This window comes from Anser brachyrhynchus (assembly GCF_964034855.1).
Source record: "Anser brachyrhynchus genome assembly, chromosome: 9".
NCBI classification, from domain to species: domain Eukaryota; kingdom Metazoa; phylum Chordata; class Aves; order Anseriformes; family Anatidae; genus Anser; species Anser brachyrhynchus.
In genome coordinates, this window is record NC_137703.1 from 1,185,308 (window position 1) to 1,208,588 (window position 23,281).

At 41.2% G+C, this 23,281-nt stretch overlaps 1 protein-coding gene across 1 annotated transcript in view; it reads left to right on the forward strand.

Annotated features, from left to right (window-relative positions):
- Positions 1 to 23,281, forward strand: part of ARHGEF26 (Rho guanine nucleotide exchange factor 26) — a 60,503-nt gene that overhangs the window by 32,366 nt on the left and 4,856 nt on the right. The window contains exons 8-13 of the mRNA XM_080604728.1: positions 6,094 to 6,246; positions 6,741 to 6,870; positions 7,928 to 8,002; positions 9,440 to 9,529; positions 15,157 to 15,311; positions 19,372 to 19,581. Coding sequence (XP_080460854.1) covers positions 6,094 to 6,246; positions 6,741 to 6,870; positions 7,928 to 8,002; positions 9,440 to 9,529; positions 15,157 to 15,311; positions 19,372 to 19,581 — 813 coding nt within the window. The remainder of the gene's footprint in view (positions 1 to 6,093; positions 6,247 to 6,740; positions 6,871 to 7,927; positions 8,003 to 9,439; positions 9,530 to 15,156; positions 15,312 to 19,371; positions 19,582 to 23,281) is intronic.

The following is a 23,281-nucleotide window of genomic DNA, read 5'->3' on the forward strand; positions in this document are numbered from 1 at the left end:
AAAAAAAAAGGTAGTGCCAGCAGCAGCATTCCTGGTTGAATTCTTGCAACCTCTGGCTCTTCTTTTGTGGCCTAAGCTCTGCAGAGAGAGTTATTTATGTGAATATTTGTGTTTGAAGACAGTTGTTGTGTAGAGCAGCAGTACTTAAAATTTTAAAGCCTTCCAGCTGTAACCAAACCCTATTTACCCAGTCAGTGGTTATGCAGCCTTTCCTGCAGAGCATCACTGCCCCACTCGTGAGCCTCGCTACCTGCACAGATCCTCTCCGCCTGTGTTGCTGGGTCCTGCAGGGCTTGTGCTGGTAGCAGCTTATGAATCTTGCTCTGATTTTCAGATTTGCTGTTGCTGCAGAAAGCACAGAAGAAGAAAACTATTTATCTGCATAATTTTGGTAGTGAGGTTTATTATGTTCAACAGGTATTTGAGCCTGACCTCTGCTTTCCCTATAGAAAGACTGATAGGGAACGAAGAAGCAGTCTGTTAGTTGGGGCTGGGAAAGAAGTAACTACTCCAGCGGCCAGCCTGGTTTCAGAGAACTGCCCTCGCCCTTTTTGTGTAAGAAGAATGCGTAGCTTTGAAAAGGCACCAAGTTGTTAGTAAGCCTAGAAATAGCCGTGTTTAGCAAGCCTGTCAAAGCAGGAGGATGTATGCATGTTCCCTTGGCTCTTCTCATGCCTCGTCGGGTCAGTGTGCTTTGTTTAGATGAGGCTTTAAAGCTCTGCAGTCTTTTACGGGACTAAATTGGCGAGATGAAAGCCTTCGCTGCAGACGGATGAGTTCTGTGGCGTTGATCCCCACAGATCTGGATGCCTGAGGTTGGTTTTTGCGGTGGCTGTACCTGAGAAGCCTCGGCTGCCACAGCATGGTACCGCCTGTCAACCGCAGCTTCCGCTGGGGCCGTCTCAAAGTGACAATGATGGATGCAGACATTTATTCCTACTTTATATAGGAAGAGCAGCTTTATGTGCAGGAATATCAAAACCTGCAACTTTCTTCCTCTTGTTAAGCACACGTGATAGTTTGCAGCTGTGGGTAATTTCACCTGCTGCTGTCTAGGGAAGTGTCTGGCGCTCTGAGGGCGTGAAGACAAGTCCACGGCGAGCCGGCAGGGCAGCCTCGTGAGCCGGGCCTCGCTGGCTGCGCCTGCTGCTCTCCTGCCCTCAGCCTCTCCTGTGGCCGGCACCGCCGCTCCCGAGCAGTGCCCCTGTGGTGCTGAGGGCTGCTGGGGCACTGCCTGGCACCACGCACCTCAGACCCGCTCTCTGTCAGCTCTGAGTTAGCCCGTCACCAGCTCGGCACGGGTGCCCTTGTGAGGAACGTAAACCTGGGAGTGTTCGTGGTCTCCCTCCGGTGCAGGCCAACGCCATGCTCCAGGCAGGAGGGCGGCCGGGCCCATGGGGAGATGACAGTGACAGATCCCAGACCTTCCTCTGCAGAGTCTCCTGGGCACTCACTAAATCACCGTCACCTCCAGGCTGTGGTGGAATTCCCTGGCTGAGGCACTTCCCTCCAGACTAAGCAGCAGTTAATTTATGTTTCTGTACGGTTCATGTTTTTATATTAACAAATGTTTCTTCCTGAATGTAAGGATTGGTTAGCTTGCTTGCATATGGCAACAAAGGCAGTAGTTGTGAGTACTGGCGGCTGGATGTTGTCCAGCTGGGGATCGCAGGTGACAACCCAGGTGCTCAGAGCCTGTGGATCGCCCGCCTGGTCCCCCTTCTCTGCTCTCCAAGGCCTTCACTTGCTGTGTGTGTTAGCATTGCCATTTTAGCAAGTGTTACATGGGAACAGCTTCATTCCTATGGTTAGAAAGTTTCACAAAAAGACTTACAAATTCTTTGTTTGTGACATCAAAGAAATCGTTTTGTTCTGTGGTAAATGAGTGGCTGACTCTTCAGGCCCAGGGCCATGCAGATACACGCTGCTGCTTCTGAGGACAGGGAGCCCGACTTTGTCCAGCATGGGAAAGGTTTTTAAAATGAAGACTCCTGTTGTGATGTCTTCATAATTTATCAAAAAGATTTACGTTTCTAGTGCCACAGCGTGTTCTTTGTGGGCTCATTTGTCAGTGGGTAATAATTGGTTGAATCAAGAATTGTTTTTTTTAAAATGCATACCATTGAACTAGATGCTATGAGCACTTCACGGCTATCTCAGGAATCTCCCTATAACAGAATATATTGACAGGGTTGCCATGGCGTTTTTATTGCTCTGGATTTCTGCCAGAATACTGTAAATAGTCAAAAAGGCAAGTGGATTACCATTAGTACAGTTACTCATGGGTAGGCCTGCTGCAAGTTGTTTGCTTGCTGCAGAATGAAAAATAGGCTGGCAGGATCTTTTCGTTGTTGTTTGGCTTTTTAGGTGCTTGGTGGATATTGCCTGATAAAAGGCATTTTTGTGGGCTATTAGCTTTGCAGTGTTTGGGGTTTATAAATATATGTGTATGTACATAATGTTTTCCATTATTTAGGTTGTGGCAATCCCACAAACTGATTCATTTCAAACACCTGCAGATGCAGTCCCTCACCTTAATTACTCTCTTTTTCAGCCATTTTGTTTCTAAAAGCTCTGATTCAGCATGAAAACGCTATGGAAATAAGGCTGCAATTTTTCCATTTTTTGCTATTCAAAATTCTTCTCTCAAAATAATTAATCTGTGATGTAGATGTTAAGTATCTGTCCCTGATGAGAAGATCCACATTTGCGGAGGCAAAAATTGGAAATTTTTATTACCGTTACCTGAAATTCTTTGAAATTGATCATTGTTTTTGAAACTGATCATTGCTCCTCTCTAAGTGGGAGAAGAGGAATTGCACTTTGATTTCACTCCAGTGGCTTTTTTTGTGGTACTGGACAGTGATGCGTCAGGGTAAAAATGTAGTCTCCCTAGGCTTCAGCAAGGCCTTTAACATGGTTTCCCCCAGTATTCCCCAGGAGAAGCTGGCAGCCCATGGAGCCCATGGCTTGGACAGGTACAGGCTTTGCTGGGTTAAAAACTGGCTGGGTGGCCAGGCCCAGAGAGCAGTGGTGAATGGAGTGAAATCCAGCTGGGCACCGGTCACCAGTGGTGTTCCCCAGGGGTCGGTGTTGGGGCCCATCCACTTTGATACCTTTATTGGTGACTTGGGTGAGGGAATTGAGTGCACCCTCAGTAAGCTGGCAGACACCAAGCTGGGGGAAGTGTTGATCTGCCAGAGGGTAGGGAGGCCCTGCACAGGGACATGGACAGGGTGAATTACAAAGATGAATTGTGTGGAATAATAGGCAGGCTTGTGCTTACACCGCTGTGCTTACACCGCTGTGCTCACAGCTGAATTAACTAGGGTTCTTAAGGAAGTTGTGGATACCTGGCACTGCTTTAATCTCTGCCTATGAGTAGGAAAAGCTAGGCTAAGAAAACTGCCTGAGCAAGTATTAGGATGTTGCTCCACATGATGATCACCAGCTCGTTATCGTCCGCTGGAAGACATGGGGAGAATCTTACCACAAGCCTCCAGAATACTGAGGGGGAAGCTCCTGTTGTAGGGACAGGACAAACTCCAGTACTGGTGTGTGCTTTGGTGTTTCTCGATCTTGAACTAGAAAAAGAAACAAACAGGAAATTAATTACATCTGTGTTTCTAAATTTGGCACACAGTCTTCAGGAGAGGAAGAGTTTGAGGGTATTTCAAATTGGACATTTCTTCTAAACAACACGGGCAGGACCGAGGAAATCATTTTGTCTCTGATTCTGTTTGACTTTCACTTAATTGGATCTAACTTTAACCAGAAAAGTTCTGTATTTAACAGAAACAAGTGCTTGAAATAGATTTTTCTGGTCTTAAGCAAAAAATAAAAGTAAAAATCACAGAGCACAACAAATTTGTAGTTGGTTAAATTGACACTAAATTGTTCGGTACAAATCTTTATGACAGAATCAGTCCTAAAGTTTTAAGTAAAAGGTTTCACGATGCGTCTGTTTTCCCATGTTTGGATGCCCAAAAAGATAACCTTTGAATCAAACTTCTATGCATGATTTCCAGAGTTAATAGTTCTTATAATGTGTTCTGGGGGGGATGGGACTTGGCTACGCTGCTTCTCTCTGGCCTGTTTTTCTTTTCTTTCTTTTTAGTATCTCCTGGTGTGCAAGATTTGCACTGTTACCTAAAATGACTGTGACTGATGTCAGTGATGAAGAGCCAGATAAATTTTAAAAGTGTAGGTTCTTGATCCAGCATGGTCAAACACTTAGTCAGTGTGCCATACGCACAGGAGGGAGAAATGCTGTATTTTCTGAGCAAAGTAAAGCTGGCAGTGTGCAAAGAAATTCTTCCAGCTATAAACATGTCTGAGCAGAGTGGAAATGAATTCCAGTCGTCTGCAGCTCGTGGTGGTCAGCTGTTGAGAGCTGACTATTGTGGTTCACGGGAAATTGTAGGCTGTGTGGAAATTTGAAGCCGACTGTTAGCTTGCAATCCTTGTCCATGGATTGCAGGGGATTTCATTGCAGCTGGTATGCTTTGCTGGTTAGGACTGCTCTCTTAGGCACTACAGAAGCACATACATAGCGTATTGCAAGTCAGTGACAACTTGAAACAGCTCATGCTTTGAAATGGAGTGGATGGAGGATAGGATTCTACAGGACTATGCCTTCCAAAAGTGGCAGTGCTATTAAAAACACTGCTGTACATCTTTAAGCGGAAAAGGGAGGAGAAAGCTATAAACCGGAGCAGACAGCATCATATCTCTTTGCAGGCAATGCCTGGTTGTCATTAAATGACAATACTGATAAGCATTAGTCAGTAAATCTGCAGTGAGTGTGTCAGGAAAAATAAACCGAAACATCCACAAACAAAAATATTCGTTTGACTGTGTGACTGACCATTTGAGAGTCTGGCAATTGTTCAGTTCAGTCAACTTTTTCTAAGTCCAATGGAGAAAATTTTAGTGAACCTGTGTTGTTAAACATCCGTGTGATAAGCTTCTGCACGTCTTGTCTTCTCCTTACGCGTGTCTGTAAAACAAGCTATGCGGAACATTGGTGTGCTGAAAAGCCGAAATGCTGCAAGACAGATTTTGAAGAACCAGTGTTAGTAGAGAGAAAATGTGATAAAGGGTTAAAACAAAAATGTTTCAAAATATTTTAGCTTAATGAGAGATCGTGTGTTCCAAGTATTTCCTTTATTTCGCTGTGTTATGTGGCAGTTTTTTGTTACCTGGTTTACCCTAGTGAGTTTGGGATACTTCTAGTGAATCATCTTGTTGTAAAGGTTTCACAAGACTGATATCAGAGAGATTTTTTCAGCAACTTTTATTTTTTTTTTAGCGATTGCACTGATGTCAGACTATTAGTGCAAGTAATTCTAATGACCTGCAACAGCTCTAATGCCACTCTGAGCTCTTATACCCCAGAGGGTGAAAGTGTTTCTAATAAGCAGCGTTGAAATAAAGGCGTTTGTTTCCTGGTAAAATTAGAAGGGCAGGAATGAGTGAAAAGCTTTCAGAGGCCAAAGGGACTCGGTATGGAGCAGAAGACAAACAATGGGGAAGAGGATTTTAGTTTCTGTTTCCCTTTTCACTGTTCCCAGTCTGTGTCTGGTTTTATTGGTAGATCAAAGTTTATGGTGCATGACTACCTTGTTTAGCTCAGCCTGCTGTGTGTTTTTTTGTATCTAGTTTAACAGTTCACGCTTAACTTTGTTTGCTTGAACATTTCTGGTATTGCACTTCCCTTATTACAGGAGGAAGTGCTGTGTTAATGTTGTGCTTGGAGTTGTTCCATTTCTTTTCAACCCTGTTTCTGGAAATTCCAGTCTAACCAGACCAGTAAGGCTTTTTTAGGTTTTGGCAGCTAGAGTATGGGAAGTAATTTGCCAGCATTGCTTTTGCTGAGCTCTGCCAGGTGACACCACCACCCTTTGACATGTATAATATAAAGACTTCCCACACTCTTTTGCCAAAAGGAGGAATGATCTCACCCTCAAACAAACCATTCAAATTGTCATTAGGTAATAAAAGCCATGGGTTGTATCAGGTGAAGTATAAAATGTTGCAAGAAAAGTCTACTATTTTTGGATAAAATGAGTAATTTTTTCGCTTTTTTCACAGGTTCTTCAAAGAACTTGAAGCAAGACATCAGAACAACATCTTTATTGATGATATTAGTGATATAGTGGAAAAGCATAGTGCTTCAACGTTTGATCCATATGTAAAATACTGCACTAATGAAGTCTATCAGCAACGAACGCTTCAGAAATTGCTGTAAGAGCTAATTTTAAAATATGACTACAAAATCACCCCCCTTCGTAGCAGGAGTCAAAGGCTATGGTATTTGGTGCAAAACCTATGGCTTACAGCGAAGCGTGTACTTACATGCTTAGCTTTACTTAATGCACAAGTTCCTTTGAAGTAATTGAGAGCGAAAATATGCCTGGCTGCATAGTCCAATCCTATTTGTTGCCCTGTGTTACATTCCCTTTTCTCTGATAAGTACAGTTTTATAAATTTGTCAAAGCCATGGTTTACTTGCATGTTACATACGAATCTGTTTGCACTCATGTTCATCTGTGGGAGGAGATACCTAAACATCGGTGCTGGTCTTGCATATCTAAGTAAATAAAGCTGAAAGCTTAAGTGATATGAATCTTTCAAGCTGTACTTTCCTTGCTATTAAAATGTTTTATTTAAAATCTAGCAACTTTCACAATTCTTTGGTAAAACATTCTGTTTAATTCCCTCCTTCTTTTTCCTACCAGAGCTACAAATCCAGCATTTAAAGAGGTGTTATCACGGATTGAGTCCCATGAAGATTGCAGGAATTTACCAATGATCTCTTTCCTCATTCTTCCCATGCAGAGAGTAACTCGTCTTCCCTTACTGATGGATGTGAGAACAGTTATTTTTCTATTTTTTCCTTTATGCATGTTTCTCGAATGTTAACACTCTTGTATTCAATTCCCAGTTCATTCCAGACAAGGCTGTAGATACTGGCTTATCTGTTGACTATGAACAGTAGCATATGCTCGCTTGTGCGGTCAGAAATTAAATATTTAGAAGTTCTAATCAAAAGGTTTGTAAAGGATAAAAATAATTGATTCAGAAGACAAGGAAGAACCTAGCACAGAAATGTTACATAGTGTTAGGATTAAAATTAAACTTTACAGATTTAAAAAAAATATATCCTACTTTATAGATTAGATAAGGATCCTTTTGCAATAAATACTTACTTTCAGAAGTAGGGTCTTTAAGACCTTAAGAAGGTCACAGTGTAACCTTGAAGAATAAACTGTTCTCAAGGGCACAGGAGCCCCTTCTGAGTGGAACGCTGTTTATACACTCGGTTTCCCCTCAGTGCGTTACACTGTGAGAAGTTCCCTTCCCATGCAGGTTACTAGAACTAAATTTATGAGCTGGACCACCAGCAATAGTATAGATTAAAAGCTAAGCTTAATTAATTCTAGCATCGATAGGGTCCAGAAACAGGACTAATGATTTTGGTCTCCTACATGGACAGAAACTGTGCACTGACAAATTTGGTTGATGATCGGGATAGTTACTTAGTTCATTCTGGGACGTTGAACACCTTCTTCTCTGGAGCATGTTTCTACTTAAAAAATTAAATAATAATCTAGTATTACTTTTGTGTGTGTCATTAGTTGATCCAGGTAGCTGTGTAAACCTTATATTGTTATATATTGTGTATATAAGGTCGTATTGTTTGGAGTGAAATTGATTCTCAAAGTTTCAGTGCCAGAGATATGGCTTCAAATGTGTTCAAAGAGAAGCAAGCATGATTGAAGCAAAGACTAATTTATTCTAAAATATCTTAGGATGTTTTTGTTTCTCTTCACCTTTTTGATTTCCATTAATATGTTTGTAAAATTCTGTATTTGTTACAATCTGTGCTTCTCAGTCCTCTGAAGTAACTGATATTTTATTTCAGACTATTTGCCAGAAAACTCCGAAAGATTCACCAAAATATGAGAACTGCAAGCAAGCTCTGAAAGAAGTGAGCAAGGTATGTCCTGATGGTACGGGGGAAAAAAAAGCGAAACTAAGAAAACCGTGCTTTCTGCTTTTATTGCTAGTTAACTATATCTGCTGCTCTCAGTTGTTCAGTTGTTCTTGTCTTACTGTGTAATCATCAGAATCAATGACAGAGGAAGAGCACAAGTCCGTTTCCATGTATAGATTGTAAAATACAATAGCACTTTCATAATAAATTCCAGTTCCATTTTATGTGAAACTGAGCAGATTCCCCTTTTTAAATTGTGAAATTCTAGTTTATCAATTTATATTCACACGCATATATAATATGTATATGTGTATATATGTTCTGGAAATAGAAGACTTTAAAACAGAACATTGTGGCTTGAAAAGAAAATTTAAGGATCTAAGAACTGTCTGTTTTTTGCCTCCAAGACCTCAGAATTTCAGAAACTGCAGCACATCATAAACTGTCATTAAATGTGTTGTATTGGATGTTCTTTATTTAAACAAAACAAAACCTTTCCCTGCATGTCGGGGCTAGACAGTGCCTTGGGCTTTGAACATTCCTTGTTTAAGGGAAGAGCAGTGAAAGATAAAAACTCTAAATTGTCTTATTTAAGAAAGACCACTAAGGGATTGGTTTTATGGCTAAATTATTGTCTGTTACTTAGGAAAATACTGTAAATTCAGGAACACTCTACTGCTGCCAATTATTTTTTTCTGTAGGAGCTGTATATGATTTGTGAAGTATTTGATTATAAAAGGAGAAAAGGCTTATTAATGGTTGGGAAATGCTGCATGATGTTTGTGAGGTTAAGGGGAATGCATTTTCCAATCTTTCTGTCTCTGCCCCCGTTGTTGTACGCTCCTCTTCCTCCAATGCACAGACTTCTGTAAGACTGTAGGATGCTTTAAGATTGCATTCTAAAGGCCAGCTGCAATGAAACTTTCTCAAAGATACTGTTTGCCTTAGCTTAACAAGGCGGTGCTGCAATGTTTGTGTTGGGACTTTCTTCTCTAAATGAGTTGCAGGTGTGTGATAGACAGGGCAGTGCGCAACACGGATTTGTCAGTCCAGAATGTTGGTTTTTGTGGGGCTGATCATTAACTTGGATCAGAGAGTAAAACCCTTTTCAGTCAGATCTGGCTGTAACATTGTACCACCTGGGCTTTGCTGAAGAATAAATAGTTATTATAGTGTTGGATAATCCTGGTTGAAAGGGACTTCAGGATGTCATCTAGTCCAGCCTCTTTCTCAAAGCAGAACCAGCTGTTGGGCCTGAGCAGGTCACTCAGAGATGCATTCAGTCTGGTCTTGAAAACATCATGGCTGCGGCTGAACAGGAAAATGTCAGGTCCTTTGTAAATTTTATGCTTCCACAGATGTGCATTTTATAAAGGAGCAAGAGTTAGTGTTACAAGTCTTGAGTACATTAAATGTGTTAAATACATGTCTTGTTTCTAGTTGGTGCGTTTGTGCAATGAAGGTGCTCGGAAGATGGAAAGGACAGAAATGATGTACACAATTAACTCCCAGCTGGAATTTAAAATCAAGGTATGATGCTATTTCTGACCGTAAACCATTTAGCATATGAATAGCTTTGACCACATGCTATGGCTTTGACTACATGTTAAATTTTGATAGCTTCATTTCCAGCATAAAGTAGATTAGCATAGGCTGTAACACTGACATCACTTTCAGTCAAGGAAGACAAGTTCATGTTCTGGGGTAGCTGAAGCTTTGGAAACTCAGAGAGTAACTGAGGACTGTTGTATCTTAACCAAGGTTGATTAAGGTTCAGGTGGAGGCTTTTCAGGGAAAGAGTATAAGAACTTTTTTAAAAAAACAAGAATGAAAGGGACTATTTTATCTATTGCAGCTGAACTAAAACATTAAAAATTTACCAAGTTTTAGCACCCTAGCATTTTATTTTCTGAAAACATCATCAGTGAGATTCAGCACACTATTTCTGTCAAACTGCAAGATGAATTAACTCCATGGAGTGAGAGTGTGAGCTGGCTTTGATGCGCTAGACAAATTGCTGTCAGGTTTTTACCATTAAAAGAGAGGCCGACCTACTACTTGACAATGAGATGTTCTCGTGTACCTGAGAGAAAAATTACGCCTAAATAAATGCTTTTAGACCAAGGGAAGGATCCCAACAATGTGTGACTGTCCGGATTACGGCAGCATGATATCAAAAACAAGGTGTGGTTCCAGCCATCTCAAGATGTGTTTCTTTAAATTACAGTATATTTGTACAAGATTCTGATAGTTCTGCTGTAAAAACATGTCACTTTCACAAGTTCCCCTTTAACTGGGAGGTGCTAGAAATCAGGAAAACAATGGTGTGTGCTGCATGCAGCTGAATTCAAGGAGGCAGGTGTGAAATAAATCAGCCCAGCTGGGTTTCCTCATAGGTGTGTGTGCCTGCGTCTCGGTCACACCTGCGGGCAGGAGTTACCAAATTCAGCTACAGCAGCACTTCTGGCAGCATAGGATATGCAAACAAAGAGTGAGGTGCCAGCCCGGAAGAGCAGGCTGTGCAACAGCAGACTTTGGCGTGGGTGAAATTACTTAAGATAAACTTCACCTTTACTAATGCAGTTTGGTTTTGTCGTTTGTCAGCAAATTTTGTTTTGCTAGTACAGAGTATGGCTGTACTTAAGGCTGCCTGTGTCTGTGCGACGGTGCAGGCAGGGCTTTGAAGTAATAACAGCGAAGCGTCCCGTATTAAACTAGTGCAGGTAATTTCTTAGCTTACTTTTCAACCACAAGAATAGCAAGCATATTTGTATATGCAGATGAAATTGAATCCTATACTGTCTTAGTTTTCAAAATGAATGTTGTAGTCTTCTGCTGGAATGCTCCTGTTCAAACACAGAATATCTGAACGATGAATGAGTTATCATCATCGTATTTGAAGTAAGTAGGGGTGTATGTTTTTGAAGAGACAGTTGTTAAAGGATCTTTGTCAGTCTTGCTCTGAGGAAATCCTGTTTCCAAATTGTCCAAAGGATTTTTATTTACATGCTTTGACTAAAAACTGAGACTAATAATATTTACTTAAAACACCAGCAATAAAGTAAACACTTCTTAACAAGTGATGTCACTACATTTGCTAACAAGGGTGGATAATAGCCTCAGGTGTTTGGGATATTCTGAAGTGGAGTTTTAGATAGTCTGAAAACCTTGGGTAACCTTCCCGCATTCATTCATAATTTTCAAATCTACAGAAGTACCTGACAGTTGTAAAATGTATTGAGTTCCTTAAAGGACTTTTAGTCTGTTACTTTCCCTGTTGGAAGAGGATGCAGAAGCAAAAGGCCCTGTATAATTCTTCCAGTGGACGTGCTGTGACTAGCAACTCTCGCTAGTTTCATGGGAATAATAGCAACTTTATTTTCTTTTCTGTATTCTTTATGCAAGTTTTTTTTTTTCTTCCCTCCTCTGTGCATCTTAAATATAACCACTTAGTGGTTTTAGACCTTATCTGTGGTTTGAGAGCTTGCCAGCTGGAGGGCTTGCCAAACTGCTTTGGCCAAGTCTCAGTACATTTTAAGTTCTAATGGCTTATATAAAAAGATGGTGATATAAGTGTTGTACTCTTACGGTAATTGCAGGAAAAATAATATTAAAGAAAAAACAAGGTGCCTCTGGAATATAGTCAGTTAGGAAAATGAACTCATTTGGAGTAGAGATTAAAGGGATTTTTAGTTCATGCTCAAATAGAAAATTTTGAAGACGTTTTTGTCTGCAATACCATCATCATGGTGCTATAATTCTGCTTTATAACCATTATAAATTAGGTAAACTATTTCTGTTCTTTCCTAATCCAGTATTTTGGGATGTTTTGTTTTGTTAGGTGTGACTGTAGAGCATGGGAGTTACAAGAGAAGCTACTAAATGTAGGTCATTTTTATACTCAGCTAATCTGTAGAATTTCTTTTAATTAAGATTCAAAAGGTTTTTATTCTTAAATTTTTCAACTTCAGCACTAGAAAAGCTTTTTTTTCTGCAAACAGGCATTTGAGTTCAAGAACCAAACTCTTCTGTAATTTCTGTGTTCAAGGACCATCTAGCCCAATGTTTCAATTTGTAAAGTCACAAAAACTGTGGTGGTGTAACCTTAGGGCTATGGCCCAATGTTTCACATTCATGTACCATCACATGGAACCATTACTGCAATTCAGGAAGTTTAAATAACTGGAGCTGTTTGTTTCAAGAATTGATTTTCACACCGGCAGAGTGTAGATTCAGAATAAGCCCTTTTTTTAAAGAAAAAAAAAAAAAGCAGAATGTTTATATAAACTTCAGAAATTACTAGATTTCAGTGATGGAATTTGGGAGTTCTTCTGATTGCCACATATGGGTACTGAGTTGAATTGACCTTTCGTAACCTGTGGTTTAATAATGTGTATTAATAAAATGACCATCCATAAGAAAAATGCTATGGTACAATCCTTGGAGAAAGTAATAATGTTGGATTGATGTTAGCCACTGATACAAGATGAGTGACGGTGTCAGTTAATGAAATTAAAGAGATTTGTAACCAGATTGTTCTACTCTGACTCATAACAGAGACTTGGATAAAAATCTATTTCGGAAATATGGATTTGAAACACAGTTCTGCACTTCCAGATTGGAGAATACAGTAGAAAATGCATTTATTAAACTAATGGATAATACAAAACTAGAAATCTGCAAAAAGGTTGTATAAATCAAAACGGAATGTGTGATCTGAAGTTAAGTGGGAAGAAGTATCTAAAGAGAATTTGACCAAGATTCAGTAGAGGTATTTTTTCTGTAATTTTGCCATTTTGAGCAAGGTTTATCTGTCATTCATGTGCTATCTCCTAACAGAAAGCACAAGGACTAGGCTTCCAGGAGCTTGGTCCTGCTTTTTGTGTTGAGTGTGGTACTGCATGGTGGTATAAATAAATAAATAAATAAAAATAAAATCTTTTGAATGATTGCTTTATCATGTGCCATTTCAAAGTCACTACAGAATCATTCCTCAAAATTCACAAACAAGGGGATGGCCACGCATAAAATTAGGGAGGTTAAAGTTTTGTTCTTCCAACAGCCCAATCGCAGTCAAAGCACTGGTTTGGTTTTGGCATCATGCTCCAGGGCGAGTATTGACAAGTTGAGTTAGTTCACCAAAGGGCAGCTAAGTGATTAGATACAAAAAGACAGTCTAAGCAGAATGATGAAGACAGCTGACAAGCTGAATGAAGAAATACAAGCACGTGAAAGATATTTTAAATGGAAAAGAAGCAGTTGTCCTCATTAGTGTAATCATTACAGACATAATGAATTTGAGCAACAGCAGAGAAAGTGCATGTTTTTGATAAGATGAAAGCCTGTTAAGTGTAAAGTAGAAACAAAAATTTGATTATTTCCCTTGGGGTGAAGAAAAATGTACATAAGTTAACAGTTAAGTACCCATTTACTGCAGTGGGTCTTAGGTACAAATGTTAATGAACATGGGCAAAGTGGATGCCTCTTCTCCAGGGGCAGTGTGGACCTGCTGTTGGAGGAGCTGCAAGGCACAGGGCGTGCAGCTTGGGCTTCACCTGCAGAAGTCACCCCGTGAGTCTTCTGTTTTGGTGCCAGACAGCCTCAGGTGCTCCATCCGCCATGTACGCTGTACCTGGAGGTGCATAAACACAAAAGTATCAACATCTTCAGTTTTGAAATTAGGACCAAAATAGAAGATTTAGAGAAGATAGAGAAGACGGGTGAGACTTAGAAAGGAGTGTCTTTATCAGCAGCCACTATTCTAAGCAGCACAGAACTGGTCGCATAGGGGGAACCTTTCCTCTGTGTGGCACTGAAACCTTCCCACATACTAGCTCTGGTCAGCTCAGTGCTGACAACTGTCAGTGAGATCGCTGATGGAGGAATCTTGGCCCCTGGGAGATGTTGCAGCGCTGCCAGCACTGCAAGAGACCTTTGTGTCTTCCAGGCATCACGTCAACGTACAGCTTCAGAGAGGATCTGGTCTCTGTATGACAGGACATGCAGGCTCATATCTCCATTCACGGTCATGACCCAGAGAAACAAAAGGTCCTTCTGTGGTATCTACTTCTCCACCAGTTGGGAATAATTTGGATTAATAAAGCCTGGCCTTTACATTAGACAGCTATTATCCTCTTTGGCTCGATTCACCTACTTGAGATGTTGGTCCTCATCCTACCCCTGATATGGCCTGTCATGAGTGGATACCTTAAGAGAGGTCCTCTAAATTCAGACATTTCTCAAACCACTGGTAGATTTATGGTGTCACGAACAAACTATATTGTTCAGGCATTAAAAGGGACAGCTAGTCCTTACGTGTCACATACTCCTTTAAGCATTCTTTCACAGAGCTGTGCTGGAATTTCAACGTGTGGAGTAGAAAATAGATTTTACCACATTTGATTGGTAGGCCTTCTACTATCCTTCACGTATTTTTGCAGACTTTCTCTTCCATGGAAGTACGTACTCTGAACATCTCAAGAATAATATTCAGTACAGTATTAGTATCTAATCTTCTGTGCCATCTCCATAACTTGTCTGTTTTCATAAGTTCATAAAAGATTTCAATGTGGTTTGATACAGTGTATTTCTCTGTAATATAGGCTCTTGCATTTTTTTTTCTGTGCTTGGTACAAAACATGCAGGAAGAAGGTACAGCATCATTTTAACTGACTTTAGAGATGTGCTGAAAGGCAGTGTAAGGTATGCTGTAGCCCGTGTGTTTGAGATGAAGTGCTGAAGCTTTTCCTTCCAAGTGTTCATGCAGAAAAGCTGTGAGAAAAAATCAAGCGCTCAGAGAATGATTGCTTACTCTATGAAAACTGAAATAATCCCCAGAGACAGTATTTTTAATCTCCTTTGGAGATCTCATGTAGTTTGGTCCATCCTGAAGCATATGACCGGCCAAGTCCGTTCATTTTTGTCGTAGATGAGTAATTAGGTCATGAACGGGAGCAATTTGCAAGTATTTGCAGGCTATTACTTGTGGATTATGTGAATGATAAAGATACCTTAAACCTTGGGATCTTTGTTTTGTGCTTGTACTCATAATCTCTGAGCTTTGAGTTTGAGCAGTTTTTCCAAACATTTTAGACTGTTACCTGATTATTTTTTTTTAATTCTACTTATACAAGATTAAAATATTTTTTTCTTTGTAGCCATTTCCATTGGTTTCTTCTTCACGATGGTTAGTGAAAAGAGGTGAATTAACAGCATACGTAGAAGACACTGGACTTTTTTCTAAAAGGACTTCTAAACAGCAGGTGTACTTCTTCCTCTTTAATGATGTCCTCATTATCACCAAGAAGAAGAGGTAAGAGCTTCACCAATGTAAAATAGTCTTTTTGTTCAACTCCTCGCATCACAGAGAGAGCATCTAAGTTATCTTTTAAATTTTCATGACTTTTGTGCGTGCCTCACCGTACGGGAAATGAGAGCCAAAACTTCCTGGCTTTGCAAAGCCGAACTTTATTTGCATCCACAGCATTTTCACGTTTGCTAGCCATCTGCTTTTTTGAAAGAATGAATGAGATTCAAAGAGACCTGGTACATTTGCAGCATAGAATGGGAGGAAATATGGATTAAAGTTGTGTTAATTACAGTCAAAATTTGTGAAACCATTTGTATGTTTCAATACACTGTGTCTGAGAAAGTAAATGAATTATGAAGGTATTTGAGTTTCTAACATTGCTCCATCAGACTGCATTTAGAAATTGCAAGTAACTGCTTGTTAAATGGGATTTAGTTTTTGCAAACTCGATTGGAATTCTGAATTGTCAAACAAATTCAAAAGTTTATCCTTGATGCCTTAACAAAGGTAGATTTTTTGGGGGGCAAAGTGATACTCTTTCCCCTCTGTGCTTTACCATGTTGGACTGTTTTTGAGAGAGCTTGATGGGAAACTGCTTCTAGTAGTCTCCACTTAAATTTTATCTCTAGATTTGTGGGGAGGCTTAAAATCATTTAATGGAATTTACATCCTCTGCTATTGCTGTTAAATAATACTTGATAGATTAACTTTCTTCCTGAGGCTGCAAACTGTTTTGAAGAATAGTTTTGCATTTGCACTGATCAGTTGAACCAAATACCCGCTATTTTTAAAAGATACTGTCTTGTGAATCTTCTTAATGTAAATCAGAAATTGAGGAATGAGGTAGAATATTAAATCTGGGAAGAGAACGTGAATATTTAAGCAAATAGAAAGATAAACAAAAATGAAGGAAAAATATATTTAAGTCAAATAATTTTTATGCAGATGAGCAGAAAGGAGAATAGAGTTCTCCCCAGCTATCTTAATGCTGGGAGCATGTTTCTGAGATTCAGCGTTTATCAAAGTTCACGCTGCAATGTTTCTTTGAAAGTCCCTTGCTAAATCCCTGGCAGCAGATCAGAGTTATGCCTCATGTTTTTAAACTGCGCGTTTGTTTTCTCACGGGATGGCTCTCAACGTATTGCTGTGTTGGTAGCTAAGTAAATGTCTGAGTTAGGAAAACAATGAAGAATCTATTATCTGTGTTGTTACAGTGTTTATTGGTTTCCTATGTGATGGCTCCTTGTCCAGATTATAAAACAGATTTTTATAGCAACATATTTTATTCAAACTTTGGATTTATAACAACTTCCAGCTGTTGGAATTGAAATGTCATAACTGGGCCCAGAAGCCAAAATTAAAGAAAACTTGATGTTAACGATCAGATTTATCTGTTCACCTGAAGAACAGCCCCAAACAAATTAGGTAGGATAGAAAAGGATTGATTTGTGTGAACCTCCCAAATATTCCGAGCACAAAGCTTGCACTTGACCCGAGTGGATAAGCTTATTCATAACATTCGAGCTTTTGATGATCTGGTCTCCTACCCACAGCATTACTGTGGACACCACAGCAATGGACAGCAGCGCTTGTTGACAGTTGAGTTTTATATGCTTGTGTTTTTACTTGAGGAGTTGCTTTCTCAAAAGATTCTTAACATTGCACACAAAAAAAAAATCACTCGACTGTGCTAAAAATACTAATTACTTAGTGCTGCAGTCATGCTGCTTAATCCTTTCTCCAAAAGTGAATCCCCGGCCATCCCGGGGAGCAGTTTGCCGTATAAGTCGAAGCAGCACGCTGTGCCTCCCAGCCCCTCGGGGCCCAGCGCTGCCTGCCCAGGCTGCAGCCCACGAGGGTCAGCAGCCCCAGTGAGGCAAGGCTCGGTCACCCCTGCTCACGGGCTGCTTTCAGGAACGACTTCCATGTGTCAGAGTCATCGCTGCGAGAACTGCATTTTGAATACTGCGTGAGCAAGCGTTCCCAAAACCTTTTTATAAGGAGAATTACTACGTTTTAGCTACAAAAAGATAAAGGGTGTGCTGGTGTATGCTTACTATGCTCCAGGGTTCTTATGCTTTAACTTTAATGATGCTTTATTAATCATAATCTTCCTCAGCTGCAATTTCACCTTGTGGTTGAAATGGCAAGGTTTGGCTGTGTTCTCTGCCCCATTCAGTGGGTTATGTGAAATTTAGCTACCAAAATTTCTTCCTTTTTAATGGACGCTGAAGGTAATATTCTGACGTGAGGAGTAACAGGCAGTATAATTCACATCTTAAGAGTTCTTTCTATCTGCCTCATGATTCACATGGACTACACTACAGTTCTTGTTATTTGTGGCACGTTTGGGAAACTTGTTTTCTTTTGAGCTAGTGAAGAAATGATTTCACATTGCACAGAGTATGATGACATTAGTGCCTTACTAAAATACAGGATATTTACTTTATGCGTACTGCTTTTAGGTTTGTATGTATTTCCTTCATAATTAATTTTCAGTTTTCCTCTTCTAAATCCCAACCACAGACAAAAGTATCATCCTTCTTACGCATCCCCTGCATGGCTGATGAGTGTAACTGCTGGGCTTAGATATCCATTTGCCTGCCGTCAGGCATGGTGGAGCTTCCATAGCGGGCACTTTACAACTGCCCTCGGGGAAGAGGAGACTGGGCTACAGAGGAGGCAATTCTCTGACATCTCTGGCATCTCTGGCTGGAAGCTTACACTGTAAAATTATTCTGCTAAAAATGGGACACGCGGCTAGCTCAGAACTTTGCAAAAAGTCAGGTTCCTCCTTTTTTCCAACATGCCCTTTTGAAGATGTGGTTGCGTATTCTGGGTAGTAATGCTCAGAGCTGCCTATGAGCGAGCCCTGCGCTCTGTGGAGCTCAAGAGAGCTCCAGAATTAATGAAGTCCTGTTGTGTGCAACTAAAGTAACTCTGCCGTGTTGAGCTATTCGGAACATCTACCAGCAATGTCCTGAGTGCTTTTAGAAGATCTCAGATGAATTGCAAAGAGACGTGTATTTTTGTGTGAGGATACATTTATTGAGTATTCTTCTTTCCCGTAATATCCCCTAAGGACACCACTAGAACCCCATCTGTTTTCACGGCTCTGTGGCTTGTCAGCTCCTGAGATTGCCTTGACACTGGAATGCAGCTGGACTTCATACACGGGAAATCACCCAAAGGTTAAATACTGCTTGGGAATGTTACCTGTTCACAGCTGCTTGAAAAAACATGCTTTTTTAGCCAAGATGCCAGGAATGATTTTGTAACTAAAGTAATCATGCTAAAAAAGTGATTAAAAATTGCTGAAGATTTATAAAGGACGTTTACTACCTTTTATTTTTTATTATTTTTACATGTGATAAAGGAAATAGGGAGAATCACCACATGCTTTCTGTTAAAGAATAGGTGGCCTAGAGCAGATGTCTGGTCTTCATAAAAGTGCCTCCAAAATGTGCAGGCCTTCCTTGCGGGGGGACATAAAATAGTCCTGTTGTTCTGTGTTGTGAGTCTAAATAGAAGTTTGGCAAAAAGTTCAGCCATAAACTGAAGGTGCACGTTGGCATGTCTGCGTTAGCTGATTGCTGTAATTTTAAATAATGTTTTAAACGGCTGCGGTGCCTCCAGCCCTCAGCCAGCTGTACCCGTGTGCTGCTGCTGGTCAGAAGTCTGTGGGCCTCCCGGAGAGCACAGGGGCTAGAAAGATAAAGACTCCTTAATAGTTCAAAGCAGGCTGTTCTGTTGAATGGAGATAAGAAGAATTTGTAGAGGTTTATCTCAGTCGATTAATTAGTTAGGAATGCATTCATTATTTACTATGCAAATGTATGGACTACATTTCTTTCTTTTTAGGTTCAAGGTCCCCAGTGACTACAGCAGCATCCCTAGCTGGTTTTGCTAGTTCTGTCCTTGGCTAGGCAGCAATTGCTGTATAAAAGTTGTTTAAAAACAGAACTGACTTCTTAAAAACAAACAAGGAAGGGGAAATCACACACCTGATGGAAAACTAAGCATTATACTTATGTGGGTTTTTTTTCCTTTCTTTGTTTTACAGTGAAGAGAGCTACAATGTCACAGATTATTCTTTAAGGGATCAGCTCGTGGTACAGCAGTGTGACAGTGAGGACCTGACTTCTTCTCCTGTAAAGAACACTTCAGCTATGCTGTACTCCCGGCAGAGCGCTACGGTGTACCCCTTCAGATTGGCAGTCCTCAGTAACCACGCAGGAGAGAAGGTGGAGATGCTCTTGGGAACAGACACTCCGTAAGTAAATAGTTATAACTTCTGTAATTTTTCCACCTGATCGTCTCAGGTTGTTGTTGCTCTCCCAGCTCCCAAGCATGGCAGTATGAAATGCCCAGCTTCTCTTTGTTTGCAAAGCTTAAAACAAGATGAAACAAAACAGTACAGTAGAGTTCACAAGCAGGCAGTCTGTATGATATCTGATCAGCAGTGACCAGGGAAGGGTTACATCAGAAATGACCCTGTATTTGTCACGGGCCACACTGGTGTCCTGTTCAGCAGCGCTGGAGAGTTTGTTGTTCCACCTGCTGACTGTTGTGATTTGCACTGTTTTTATTCCATTAAGTGTGCATTTCCAAAGCTAGGCAAGGTAACGGTGACAAGCCTTTCTGTTTTGTAATGGTTGGCGGAGAAGGAGAATGTGCAGCTTGTATAAGATCCTAGATAGAGGAATAAATATTTACTGGAATAAAATAGAGCCTCTCCAAACCTGGTTCGTTTTCTCATGGATAATCTTGTCATGAGCAGGCTCAGTGGTTTTAAATCCATGTCATGTTACTGTCATTCTCTTTTTTTGATGTCATGTTGTAGGGATAATAGCAAATTGAGTACACATGCTAAAATTATGTAAACTGAAGTATCTGTTACTAGGTGCTGTTGTTTTAGGTCTTCAGACCAAGAATTAACTGTGCCTCTGCCTCAGAGACTGCCAGTTCCCTAGGCAGTGAGTAATGGCGTGGCTGTGCTTTGCAGTGAGTTACTTTAATACCATTAGTGATAAGTAAATTGAGAGCCCATTTAGAGGGTAGAATAGAAAGGAGAAATGACAAAGCTTCACTTGTATGTAGTTCGGTGTGGTCTGAAATAGAGTTCTCATCACAAAGCCACATCTGACTTTCTGCAAACATTTTGCTGCCTCTTCCAAACCTGCAGCCAAATGGCTAAGTACAAAGCTGGTGGCAGTAAGGAACAAAAAAAGGAACTAAAAAAATACATTGAGGTAATGCAGAGGGAGTCCGTGTTGGTGCAAGGCACAGTGAGCTACAGTCATGCATTGCTTCAAGGTGTTGAAAGATTATCTGTGATAGCTTTGCATAAAAATGTTTCTCATAAACAGGAACCAAAAATCTTAGGTTTAAGACTTCTTATTTTTGAAAAAAAAAAAAAAAAAAAAGGAGAACTGACATGACCATTCCTAAACAGTGAAGACTTTTTGTTGCATTTTAGTTGGAGGGGGTTTTCATCAGAGGGAAAGACTGTAAGTCAGTGTAATGTTGCTGAAGACAGCAGAGTATCTGAAGGGTAATCCAGGCTGAAGATAATAATAATGCTGGATTTCTGAATCCCTTCTGGTTGTTATTGGTGAGGCAAACATGCCAGGACTGCAGGACAGGGATTTACGGGGGATTGGAGGGGGAAGCGTGGGGAGAAGCTTGTATGTGCAAAAATAAAGGTGGTGTTTTCCAAACTGAGCTTAAAATGCAACCATTTTGATTCCAGCAAAGGGCAGACTATAAGCTGTCACTGCTTTCATTTGCAGTCCTCACTTAGCATCAAGATAATTAGCTCATTCTAATTAAGCCAAATCTAGTGAAAGTTAATTATTGTTCTATTTGCTTCTTACAGTAGGATGACCTCAGGCTTTAGTGGTGGGTAATGCAGTTTAAAATTACTTTAAAAACAGAGTAAGCAACGTAGCTGCCATTAACCTTTCACCTTGCCCTGGATGCATTTTTCCTGTGCGAGGCTCAGAGGCTCCCAGGCACAGCCCCTCAGGGCCCTGCTGTCTTTGGAGCTTGTGGAGAGGGTCTCTGGCTGCCCCCTGCCTGGTACAGCACTGGGTCTTGGGCACTCTTGGTGTTAAGGTGCTGTCTTTATTAAGCATCACAATGCCTCTGTAGCTACGTGACTTTTGTATGGCATACCTCAACTTCTCTGCGTAACGCTTCTGACCTCTGTTGCCTGCATACACTCCGAGTTTAAATTGTGAAGTGCTCAGTTTCTGGATCAGTTTCATTTGAGCCTCTCTAAGTCTCTGGATCATTGTTGAGAGCCCAAAGACGACTGTGGACAATGAAGGTTAGTTACCCAAATACTACAAATACAGCAACGCTCTGAGACGTGTGGTTGGGGCTTTGGGTGATCCTGTGTGGACCAGGAGCTGGACTCAGTGACCCCTGTGGGTCCCTTCCAACTCGGGATGCTCCGTGGCTCTGCTTCCACTTGAACTACAAATGGCGCTGAATTATCGCTGCTGGTTGCTGTAGCGTAAGTACGTGTTAGGTCAAGTACTTCTCTAATATTTTCTTCTGAGAGCTGGAAGTTGAGATGTGGGTTTTCTGCCTCGCTTGCCTGTTAGCAGAAAACTTCTCTCAAATAATCAATGGGGCCAGGGGGTAAGTGCCTAAAGTAAACTGGAGAGCAACGAGTGTCCTGTAGCTGCAAGCAGTCCGTACACCTGCATTCTGTAGTGCGCTTAGGTATGTAGCTGTCTTGCCGGTGGTTCAGACCATTACCGACCTCCCAGACCAGTGCTCGCCGCTAAGAACTGCAGGTTTTTGCATTCCTGGCAGAAGTTGCAGGCAGCTTTGGCTGTGTAACAGTGCTCCCATCTCATCCCGGGCACGCGGGATAACTGCAGGTGAACCTACGCGTAACGCAGCGTAGCACGAGGCAAATGTTGCCTTTACGGGGTAGTTAGGGAGATTCTCTTAGCATTTATCTTGACAAGACGACCTGGGATAATCGGACTGCAGAGATTCATCAAGGATTGCTCTGGTATTTTTTCTGCACTGGTTTCTTCCTTGCTGCTTTGAAGTACCTTGTCCTGCTAGTTATTTTAGCAGCAGGGCATTTCTAACAAGCGCTCCGTGCGTAGGGTGCAGGATTAGCTGGGGGACATGGGCACAGGGGATCCCACGGCACGGCGGTGCAGCAAACGCTGAACTGAGTGCGTTGGGTCCAATGCTGAACGGTGCTGTCCCGGGGCAGCTTTGTGAGCCCTGTACCACAGCGGTCGGACGGTGCGGGAGCGGAAACTGCAGGATGGGATGGAGGAGGAGTTTGGCATGGCCGCGGGGAAGCTGGGGAGCTGTGCCGGATAGAGGTGGTCCTTGTTCTCCTGGGGCAGTGCTGGAGTGCTCCGCTTTAGAAAAGGGCAACAAGCGGCGTCTTGTTCTTTGGGGTGCGAGTCTCGGAGAGGCCATCGCTTCTCTGTGGTGCCATTAACTTGCACACAGCCCTTCACAGAAGTGAAAGATGGGATCTGTTCCGCGGGGGCTGGGGGCGGGACAGAGGACATGAAACAGAACGCTCCAGACGCATCCCAGCCTGGAAAAACTTACGGTTTTAGGTTTGCTTTCAAAGTTTAGGATAACTCTGAAAGAAACTATAGATCGTTAATGATCCCTATTAAAGATCTTATTATAAAGTAAGCAGATGATTCAGACTTGCTTGGAAATGCGTTTTTATTGGGAAAAAAATGAAGCGCATTTTTAGTTGTCTGGGCTTTTTATAAAAAGACATTTTGTTCTACAAAAGATTACTGCTTGCCTATATAAGGTTTGTAATATAAATAGCAGTCCAGCAGATTGTCTTTCAAGGGAAAGAATCTCTGACAATACCTCCTTGATGTGAAAACTCTTTTTATAGAGCGTTACCGTGTGTTGTGCGCTCAGGGTACAGAAAATCCCAGATTTCTTGTAACTTTAGGCGAGCGCGA